This window comes from Heliconius melpomene, chromosome 17, assembly GCF_056956725.1.
Source record: "Heliconius melpomene rosina isolate 202511_hmr_F chromosome 17, ASM5695672v1, whole genome shotgun sequence".
Taxonomy (NCBI): Eukaryota; Metazoa; Arthropoda; class Insecta; order Lepidoptera; family Nymphalidae; genus Heliconius; species Heliconius melpomene.
The window spans coordinates 11,019,160-11,031,057 of NC_140405.1; the positions used below are offsets into that span (position 1 = coordinate 11,019,160).

General features: G+C 39.5%; 2 protein-coding genes across 2 annotated transcripts; both read right to left on the reverse strand.

The window, feature by feature from the left end:
* Positions 1 to 169: 169 nt before the first annotated feature.
* Positions 170 to 7,494, reverse strand: LOC146530266 (trypsin delta-like). The gene is made up of 6 exons (XM_085200560.1): positions 7,257 to 7,494; positions 6,903 to 6,932; positions 6,602 to 6,749; positions 1,226 to 1,478; positions 699 to 854; positions 170 to 346 (listed from the first exon to the last, which is right to left on the reverse strand). Exons 1-6 carry the CDS (start codon positions 7,492 to 7,494, stop codon positions 170 to 172), a joined length of 1,002 nt encoding a protein of 333 aa, XP_085056686.1.
* A 2,604-nt stretch (positions 7,495 to 10,098) lies between these two features.
* Positions 10,099 to 11,469, reverse strand: LOC146530267 (serine protease inhibitor dipetalogastin-like). The gene is made up of 2 exons (XM_085200718.1): positions 11,451 to 11,469; positions 10,099 to 11,276 (listed from the first exon to the last, which is right to left on the reverse strand). The coding sequence occupies exons 1-2, from the start codon at positions 11,467 to 11,469 to the stop codon at positions 10,099 to 10,101; spliced, it is 1,197 nt and encodes a 398-aa protein (XP_085056844.1).
* Positions 11,470 to 11,898: the final 429 nt, after the last annotated feature.

Consider the following 11,898-nt stretch of genomic DNA (forward strand, 5'->3'; position numbering starts at 1 on the left):
ATTTTAAGCTGCTTATTGCTCAATAAGAATTTTAGGTTCCCTCTGCCTACTTTGCTATATGCAAAATTAGTTGCACTATTAAGAGAACAAAAAATTAAGGGTCTTATAAAAACGATGAAAAAAAATACAGTACGGTACTAATATTAATAATTTTAATATCATTCAATTTTTAAATAGTAAAACTAGTATTGATTTTCTTAGTAATATGTTCATGTACCCAGTCCCATATGACGGGGTTGGAGAGTCGCGTGTAAACACCTGGAAAATTGCCCCTAGCACAGCCTAGTCCCCACGACACTACGCCTATGAGGAGCCCTTCACTTACTATAGGGCCGCCGCTGTCACCCTGTTAGAAAACACATCGTTAGAGACAACGAAGCATTGCTTTATAGCTTCACGCTGTACCTGCTTACAGCAGGGTAGGCAGAGGAAAAGTAGTGTTAAGACACTTCAATTCCCATTTTCTACGAGACATTGTATGTTGAATTTCGCCAGACCAGGAAAATGAAAATAAGCGAAATATAATCATTTTCCAGAGTGGAGATCGAACTCACAGTCTGTCGCATTTAAAGACACATGCTCGTGCCTCTGCGCCATGACTGGCCCCATGTTCAGGCCTCTGGTTTAGGTAATACAAAAGTGAATAATTATACTTATATCAAAAAAATTAAAATCTACATTTAGCATCGAGTAGGTACCTGACATGCATCAGGGGACGGTTGGCTGAAAGATCCCGCACAGAACATTGATGATGGATCTATGGGGTTCCTGTCCAGGCCTGAATGCCGACATAGTTTCATAGCGATCGTCTTTATGGTGGAAGACTGTAGAAATGTTGCGCTGGGACCGCTTTCCTGTATAAGACAGATTTTGGTTCTTTAGATTTTTTAGTGTCACGATGTATATCGCACACAGCAGGGTAGCCAGAGGGAACCTAGTGTCAAGACACTCCGTTCCCCATAAATCCCCGAATTTTAGAGGCATTGCATTGAACTCAACGCTGCGATTTGCTTTGATACAAGAGATATTTCAGTGCAAATACTTCAGGTATTACATACTTCAGGTATTAAATACCTTAGATATTTGCACCCAGTGTGTGGTATATCGATATTTTTAAATTTTAAACCAAGCGACCAAATACTATGTCGGTGACGTGACATAACGGTGACTTCAGCGATCTATATAAGACCTAGGTTCAGCAAATATCCTATTTCCTCGAACTTACCCTCAATTTACCCCATCCAGACACTATCGCAGCCTGATTCGCAGGCAGACGAGTCTCCTTCGCCACTATGCCAATCGGTAGCACCCTCGGTGAGAACCTCAAAGGTGAATACAATTGTATGAGTCCTACATCATTGACTTTGGTGTTCCTAGCGTATTTGGGATGTACGTATGTTTCCTTCACGTCGTACATTTCACCTCCGTGTGTTTTCCATGACGAACCCAGACGTACGCTTAGTTCGCTGGCTTTGGACCTAAAAATGTATGTATCGTAAATCTTACTATTCTGTGAAGAAAAAAAGATTAAATTTACATGTAGTTAATATGTATCAAACAAATACTTATACAAATATTTGACTACATATAAGACAAATATTTGTCCTTATTGGTATCGAACCCACGATCATCACATTCTAACCGCGCCATAATAACCTCAACCATAGTAAATCTAAAAATTAGTAAAACCCCGAAATTTAATGTTGGACTAATCAGCCATGACCCTACAGAATTATAAAATGAAATTCAATAATAAACAAATAATTAACGTTAACAAAAGAACTCCATTTATATCCAAGGTTGTGTTTTTTATATATTTTGCGCAATTTTAAAGTCGGTTAAACTTGTATAATTTTATACTAATTAATTCTTAATTTCTCTTTATTAGTTACAGTATGATGAATTTATCTTATTAATAACTCGTTCCTTTGAATTTAGCCAGTTCTTCTATAAAAAATAGGTCAGATGTTATTTATTTTGTCTACACTTTCAGAACATTAAAACATTTGCGGTAAATACGGTATTTCCTAAGTAAATCTTTATCCCACGAATATTCTCGGACAAAGAGTAGACTAAATGTTGCTTTGCAAGATCTATCTTCCAGTCAAAGCCCCATAAAATCAGTTTAGCGGTGCTGGCGATTAGACCGGACAAACAGAAAGGCAGATAGACAGACAAACACTTTTACAATTTTATTTATATAGATTATAGATACATTTTTTTATTAAAACATTTAATGCCGTCGTGAACTCGATGGTTGTAGGATCGATCTCTTCGATTCTCATTTTATTTTCATTTCCCCGCGTTGATAGAGAGAGCGGCGTTCAGTACCACGACTCAACACACAATGTTTTGAAAATTGGCCGTTGCGTAGTACAATTTTTTTTAATTTTGTCTTATAAACAAAAGTAAATTCAAATATTTACAAAATAAAAGTACCAAAAAGTTGAATAAGAAAACATCTTTCTTCTATTCCAATTTAAAGAAAGCACTATGTCAATTTAAAATACAATGCAAGGAAAGGGAAACAGATACGCCATATATTGTGAAGACGCCTATTGGCCGGAGTAAGGGAGACCGGGTACAAAAGTAACGGTAGGGTTAAAAGTAATATGACAATATGATTTCAATCCTACAATCAATTAATACTTTTTTTTTTTTTTTTTTAAATTTTAAAAACTACATCCACGGGCGCATAGTTGCCCGTGCCTTTTTTTATTTTAAGAAAGTTCTTTTAATGTGGCGTACTTAATTTTGGGACAATTTAAACTGTACTTATATCTAGAGCTTATACTAGAGGGGTTGGATGAGACCCCTACCATTTCGGAGATTTCCAAGATGGGCTCTTAGCCAGCTCAACGTGGAATTCGTAAAAGAAGCATCCATTGTTGCGAAGTGGTGCTCTCAGGGGACCATAGAAAGCTCTGGCTCCAGCGTTAACGAAACAGCAGATCAGATGTGTGAAGCCATGACGGCGGTATGCAATGCGGCCATGCCAGTCCGACGAAGAGTAGTCCGACGCCGAGTATACTGGTGGACGTCCGAAATTGCGGACCTGCGGACGTCATGTAACCGGGCCAGACGGGCATACGTAAGATGCAGGAGGAGAAATGGTGTAGACACTACTCTCCAGGACCAGTTAAAGAGTTTACAAGGAAAAGAAAAAGTCTTTACAGCTCGCCATTCGTCTAGCCAAATGCCAAGCGCGGGAAGGGTTGCTAGCGAGTCTAAACAAGGATCCGTGGGGGCGCCCATATCTCGCTGCACGAAAAAAATTGCGAGTCCAGAGTGCCCCGGTAACGGAGACCCTAACTACAGCCTTCTTCTTACACATTGTTGCAGAGTTGTTCCCAGAGCTACGTAATTTCATCCCTCCTAGGATCGCCCCTCTCTCAGCGCACGAAGGAGAACTTGTGGTGCCTTTAATTACCGAAGAGAAAATGAAAATGGCTCTTCGTAGGCTAAAAACTAAAAAGACGGCTCCAGGACCGGATGGCATTCCAGGGAAAGTCCTGAGCATCGCTCTGGAGTTCCTAGGCAATAATCTTCGGGTATTGTTTGACCAGTGCCTTTCTACTGGGCAGTTCCCGAAGATCTGGAAAGAAGGAAGGTTATGTTTGTTGCGTAAGGAGGGTCGTCCCCTGGACTCACCTTCTGCATACCGACCTATAGTACTGCTGAATGAGACGGGCAAGATCTTGGAGAAGATCATCGCCGTTCGTCTCATTCAGCACCTAGAGGAGGTAGGACCGGGTCTGTCAGAGGCCCAGTTCGGGTTCAGAGCCGGTCGTTCCACCATCGACGCTCTTAATGCTCTGAAGACTCGGGCGTTGGCCGCGACTTCACAAGGAGAGGTTCTCCTAGCCGGATCAATAGACGTGGTGAATGCCTTTAATAGCCTGCCGTTTGAGACGCTACGAGAGGCACTCCGATACCATGGTGTGCCTTTCTATCTCCGGCGGCTATTGAATGACTACCTTCAGGATAGAGTGGTTTTATGGACTGGAGGGGATGGGCAAATCGGTCGTCGAAGAGTCTCTTGTGGGGTTCCACAGGGGTCGGTTCTGTGGAATCTTGGATACGATTGGCTCCTACGTTGTCACCTACCCCACGGGATGAGCGTCATCTGCTACGCTCTCGATGACACTCTTATCCCATCCCGAAGTGTAAATTATAATGAGGCGGCACGTCTGGCTGAATCCGGTATCGCTAGTATTATTGACCGTATTGAATCGCTGGGTCTCGGGGTCTCCAGTTCAAAAACGGAGGCCCTACTGTTTCATGGCCCACGCAAGGGACCACCCCGTGGGGCCACTCTTTCCATTCAGGGACAAGAGGTGGAATTACGGGCTCAGATGAGATATCTGGGTCTGACCCTGGACAGTCGATGGTCGTTTTCGTCGCACTTCGCTCAACTTGTACCAAAGCTTGTGAATACCGCAGGGGCCCTCGGTAGATTACTACCGAATATTGGAGGTCCGGATTACACATGTCGACGGCTATATGTTGGCGTATTGAGATCTATGGCGCTGTACGGGGCTCCCGTGTGGGTGGATTCTCTCACCGTTCGTAACAGGACCCAACTGCGAAAAGCGCAACGGGTCATAGCGGTGAGAGCTATTCGGGGCTACCGTACAGTGTCATGGACGGCGGCTACTCTCTTGGCGAGTGATCCGCCTTGGGAGTTACACGCGGAAGTACTCGCTAAAGTTCATGCTTTCCGTACAAGTGAGCGGTCGCGAGGTGAACGATCATCAATGGAGGAAATCGTGCGGATCAGGAGAAGGGCAGACGAAGCCCTGATCCGACGATGGAAGTTGGACCTGGGGTGCCCGGCGGCGGGTCTTTTTACGGTAGAGGCGATTCGCCCACATCTGGAGCGCTGGTTTTCAAGAAACTTTGGGGTCCTTACATTTAGATTGGTGCAGATACTGACAGGGCACGGTTGCTTTGGCAAATATCTGCACCAGATTGCACGTGGGGAGATGTCGCCGACGTGCCATGAGTGTAATGCACCCGTGGACTCAGCGCACCATACTTTGGTCGAGTGTCCCGCATGGGATCCACAGCGCCACGCTTTGGTGGCTGTTATAGGTGGCGACCTCTCACTACCCAGTGTGGTGGGGGCCATACTGGATAGTGAGAGGAACTGGTCTGCCATGGTCTCCTTCTGTGAATCTGTCATGGCATTGAAGGAGGCCGCGGAGCGGCTTCGTGAGTCAAGAGCGAACGCAGACCCGCTCCGACGTCAGAGGACAGGTGGCAGGAGGAGACAGTACCTGCAGCTCCAACTACCCTAGACATCCTAGGAGGAAGTACATCAGGCATCGAGGTTGCGGGTGCTTTGGAAGGAACCCTTAGGCACCCCAAAGGCGATGGTGGCGCGCAATAGGCGGGCCTACCACCAAGGCGTCGTAGTAGCATACGCGAGTGATCCTGCGGCGTCTCAAATTAGGTGGAGAGGTTTCCGCTGGGTTTTAGTGGGTAGTATCGTATTGCCACGATGAGTCCCACAGTACCATCCGCCCGCAGAACATATTTGTCCTGCGGACGGATGGTCTGCGTAAAAGCATTTCCCAGCGTCAAAAAAAAAAAAAAAGACCCCTACCGACAATCTTTTTTTTTTTATTTTTTATTTTTTTAACATATATTATTATAGTACATTACATATATAATTGTCTTTTATATAATTATTTTATAATTATTTTATAAATATTCAATTAATACTTATTTGAAAACGTGCAATTCAAATGAAAATTTGTATTTTATTATTATTAGTTTCATGCTGTATCCGGCTGTAGGATAGCAAGGTAAGAAAAGGGCACCTAGTGTTAAGACACTCTTTTCCCTATTTTCTGGCGAGTTTCGAGGCATTGTGTGTTCAGTGGCGGAACTCAACTCTGCGCTTTGCTTTGTTATCAGAGCGAGGAAATGAAAATATTAAGTAATTCATTCCGCCAAGTGTTCATTGAACACACAATCGTCACGCTTACTGTCACACGCCATGCTTGACCCACTGCGCCATAACAGTCTCAAAATGGATTTAAATAGATAGTATTTTTTATTAGAAATGATGTTTAGCGAAGTCTTTAATTTATACAATTTCAATGAATTATCAAGAAATATTAAGAAAAATCAATTTTTATTTATCAAAAACCAAGGTAAACATATAAAATGTTCCTTTTTTACCCGGTCTCCCTTACCATTCGGAAAATATCGTTTTTCAAGTATGCGATAATAAATTTCTTTAGAGGCCTCATAAAGACTGGTGCCACCTACGGACGGGGGGATGTACTGGTACGCCACGTTCCTGCCCCAAGGCGATTGCTATTTTGCAACGGTAAAAAATACAATCCGTCCCTCGACGGTGTATTGAAATTGTGGATTGAAATACACTGGAGGCGATAGTGAAAAATATATGTGGAGAACTGATAAATGTATATGATTTTTTTTTTGGTTTAACCACACACAGTTGGTGTGTCTAGTGTTAAGACACTCCGTTCTTACCAGAGAAACAAAAATAACAAAAGGTTCCCAGGTTCCCTTTTTACCTTGCTATATCCGGGATACAATGCTGAAAAAAAAGCAAAAATAAACAAACCGTAACAAACAGTGAGCGGCCGACAGCAGCCATATAGAAGTTATAACCGAGCCCCCGCATATTGGATATGTCTTCTCCCTCAACGACACTTGCCACGGCACTGCCGCGATAGATGTGTTCACTCCGGAGACTATACGACGGGTAGAATCTGAAAATTACTCTGCTTTTACATTTTCCTATAGACAATAAAATAATATATTCGACTGAAGTAGACATTTACATATATAAACATACATATATATATTGTTCTATACGCACCTTAACTGAACTAAAGTACTTAATGAAAAAAAATCACCATTACCTCTTCGTGTATTGGCTTTAGTAGAATACGCTGAAAAAAATATAAATATTCGTTTTATTTTTATTATTGTATAATAATTTAAATCAAGAGACTTTTAAATATATTATTGCTAATTGTGACGTAGGGAAGATGAGGTCAGTCGTGGCGCAGGGGTACAAGCGTGCGACTGTAAATTCCACGGGCTGCGGGTTCGATTCCCACCTGATGAAATGAAATATTTAATATTTTTATACCCTCGCTCTGGTAACGAATCATCAGAAAGTGCGGAACGGAAGTGTCCTAACACTAGGTTTTTAGGGTATACGTAAAGCTGAAAAAAAATGCACATAATATAATTTAATTATTTTTCATTACCTATTAGCTTCTGTAATAACTTTTCAAAAAGTGTCTTATACATCTTTTGAACTCTGGTTTCATTGAGGAAGTTCAGTATGTTATACTTATGTATCTCCGCTTCATCAGCCAACTTTGAATAGTCCACTTCTATAGTGCGACTTACTATTGTATTTTGTGATTCACCACGAACAATAAAAACGATTATAGATATTCTTGCCAATATATAAATCGCTTTAGTCTCCTTCAAAGTGTCCATACTGAAGAAAGAGAAATATTTATGGAAAATGTATAAAATTTTAAAGTAACGGGATTCGAACCTGTACCAATTGAAAACAAGCTGATTTTATAAATGAATGTTTGGAGTGCTTGGACAGAATCCAATAGGCGCTGGTTTGAGTCCCACTATATTAAAACTTTTATGTATTTTAAAAATAATATGTGCATAATGTACCTGTATTTGTTATTTAAAATATTTAATTGGCGAGGATTGATTTTATTTTCAAAGCTTCTTTAACTCCATATTTCGATAATATCATAATTTACAGTGAAATTAGAAAAGGCGAAATCTTTTGATTCTACAATCAAAAGATTTTTATTTTATCTAAATAATTATCAGTTAGTTATTTCTCATTACCTTTTGAGATTGTAAAATAATGGCATGAAATGGATTTCTTATACTTCATGAATTAACGTGATTTAAATTTATTTTGTGATTTCTTTTCCTCTATTTTTCGTGTATTTTTTGTTATAAAATAAAATGTGAAACTAAGGAATATATTTCCATAATTTATTTTCATAATTATTCACTCTGTATGTACCTAGTATGTTCTCTAAAACAAACACACGTTTATCAAAATGGTAGAACATTCCACCTTATATGATTTAACTGCGTCTCAAACGTGAGGTCAGCTCTTGAGCGACAGCAGTCAGCCTTTGTGGGAACTGAGAGCTTCTGAGTTCTGACTTCTGACATCGTTTGGTACATATATTGCTTATAAACGTTATACTGTGTGTATACAATAGGTTAAATACCATACATTAAATTACCATATTCTAAGTTTACCTTTAATTGAAGCCTGTAGTCCGCAGTTTCATTCACGTCGACTATAAAAGGTAAAATCTAGTTTTTTCTCGTCCAAATAAATCGTCTATTAGATATTACTTTCTAACCAGATAGTTGTTAGGTCAGGTGTGGCGTAGGGGCACAAGTGTACGGCTGTAAATGCGAGAGGTTGTGAGTTCGAGTGGGAATTCAAGGAAATTAAATATTTAATATTTTCATTTCTTCGCTTTGGAAAAGGAGGGAAAGCGCGACGTTGAGTTCCGCTACTCAACAGCAATACCCAATGCCTCCAGAATTTGGCGGCGAGTGGGGAACAGAAGTGTCTTAACGGAGTGTATTAACACTAGTGAAGCTAAAAAAGGAAAAACAATCGAAACCCTACCCAAAGAACTTATAACACTTGCCAAATTTCAGTTTTTTACGCTGCTTTTGTCGGGTCGGCAAAAATAACTGTATTGTATGAAAAAAAAAAATTCCGACGAATTGAGAATCTCCTTTATTTTTTTAAAAGTCGGTTAAAAAGATTATTGCTTTATTGAATTTAATTCAAACAGTGCCTTGTAAAAAAACACATGCAATTTCACTTTTTAACATACAAATTAAATATTACAGGAGGCAGGAGTTTGTGTTAACATACTTTATTCCGCACTTTACGACCACATTTAGAGACAATGTGTGTTGTATGGCGGAACACAACGCCGTACTATCTTCCCTTTAAGACGAGGAAATAAATATAGTACCACCGAGTGGGAACATACCGGGGACCCACAATTTGATGATGTGCCGATACACCACGAAGGCCTATGAAATATTTTCTTATAGCTTTTGAGTTGAATTGAGAAAGTTGATAACTTTTGAAGTACCAAAATTAAACAACAAAGCTTAGCGGAAATCATTTGAAACGACAATCTAAATCAATAAAGTTATATTAAAACAACAATAAACGTGCAAAGTCACAATAGCATTAACGAGAAAACTTATTTGAACAGAATATAATATAATGAACTGATCTTATTTCTAACAACAGGTTTGAAGTAAATAATTCTAAGTTAGAAGTATGCGGAGACGCTCGAGCCATTCACGGGCCAGAACTCGGTCCAATAAAATAAATTTAATTACAAATCGGGGGAAAAGTCGTATACAGTTCTACCTGAAGTCCTGGAAATTCGTTAATTAGATTCACAGGTTCCCCTAAGTTTTAAAACGCGGAGTAACGCCGGGAGCGTAGGACGAATTCGCATTTTCTCTAAAGGAAGTGTACATTTTCTCCGTCTGTGATTACAACTTGGGAAGGATTCAAAGAAATAAAATGAAGCTTAGCACTTTTCGCAACAGCTCGCGTCGGGAACTCGAACTTAAAGTAGGCCATAAGTTTTTACGCAAATTTAAATAAAAAAAATCTGCATAGCATGTTCCACTGCTATATACATAGCAACGTTATAGTTGAACTGAAATATATTTGTTAAGTTCATGTCTTCATTTCCTACAAGTAATATATTTTACTCTATAATAGATATGTAAATGTGTTAAATTAATTTAATATGTACATATATTCTCATGAAAGACTATAGAATAGGTATAATTTAGCTTTACATATCCAACTGTCGTAACAATATTTTACTTAGTTTATATTGTTTATAGTGTTCTATGATTGCCTATGATACAATCGAAAAAATAATAATGGGATGTACATATTTTAATTATTCAAGAAATAAAATAAAGAAATGGTTTTTTTATTACTTTATTAGAATTATCCAATACAGATGCATAAAATATGGATATTTAATTTTTGAAAAGTTAATCAAATTTCGCACAAGATCCTTGACTTACGATAGTAATGGGCGACGCTGCGACCCTCTCCCTACATTCGTTATTACAATTTAACCAGCAAAAGTTCCAGTAAGTTCTACCATCAATACCACAAAGTGGTATATACTCGCCAGAGCATTGACTGCATTCACAGTGGAACTCTTGACAAGCACCACCGTGGAATATACTAATGGGATTATCGCCACTTCGAACGTTGTTACTAGCACAACGAAGCTCGCATTCATTTCCATAGGTCTTATGATCTGTTCCACATACAGGTGAATATACGTCTGTGCAGAAACATTTAGGACATGGTCCTTCCTTGATGACCTTCAAGTACGGATTGTTATCGCGTTTAGCGATGCAATCCATTTGGCAAGCGTTTCCAAATGTCCTGGGTTCTGTCTTCCCATCGCTACCACACACTGGCTCTATAACAGATGGACAGTGACAGTTGTCACATATATTTCTATTAGCGACGGTAACCTCAGGGTATTTGGAGTACACATTTTTTCTATGTTCACATGCCAAATAGCACAAGTTGTCGTACACTCGTCCATCACTTCCACACACTGGTTCTTGTTTGGTGGGGCATAGGCACCCATCTAAACATGCTCCGACATTTTTCAGTGATATCTCTTGAGGATATCCCCCGTTTCTAGCGTTAGCACTGGCACAATCAAGGACGCATTGACTCCTGTATAAGACGTTATCGGTACCGCAGACAGGAGCTGCAATATCCGTGCATAGTGTACAAGGAGGGCCGATACAAGCAGTTCTATATGCAAGGTAGATTATAGGTTTATTTTCCCGAATTCGTCTGGTGTTCTCACAGGATAATTCACATTCATTTGGATATGTAATACCATCTAGAGTGCACACTGGCATATCAATATCTTGACAGATACATTCGCTACATTCTCCAGTATCCACCTCACTGACCGGTGTTAACCCTAACCCACTTGCTTCGCGTTCTTTACTAGTACATTCGAGTACACAATTGTTAGTGTAAGTGACCCCGTCGGACCCGCATACCGGATTGAACTTGTACTCGCAAAGGCATATCGATGTTGGTACATAAACGGTTTTCTTTACAATTACGACGCTGCTTATCACTTTATCTGATGTCGACGGGACTGTCAATGTTGCCAGGATGGCGAGGGTGCCTAAAATAATAATTGCTTATTAAAATATTATAAATAGATTTATTGATATAGTATTTTTTACCTACGTGGGTAGGTAGTTCAGGAATAACATTAACAGCAACAATATAATTAATATTAACAGTTGTACAGAAATTATAAATATTAAAAAATGAGAATAAAAAAAGTTAAACTCACATAATATTTGTTTCTTCATATTGTCTCTTCACTTCTGCTGAGTGACTTCACAGAACATCTCAATGAAATTGTTCACCTTATTATATACTTTAAAGTGCACAACATATTTAAATAATTACCAAATATAAAATTAGTAAGTATATTGTAAAACAGGTTGTAATATCTCTTTTTATCTATGTATGGCGTATTTACATACATTAACCATTTTAATGCGGATATAGCTCCTCATTTCAGTATAACTATATATATATATTTTATGAATTAAATAAATTGTATAGGTGGGTACTAGTTTGGGCGTCATCGTGGTTCGCCACATTGGGAAGTATCATCAATGATGATGATGATGATGACATCGACAGCCATCTTTTGTCCACTGCTAGACATAGGCCTTCCCCAATTCTCGTCACCACTCTCGATCCTCAGCTCTTCGGACCCATCCGCTTCCCGC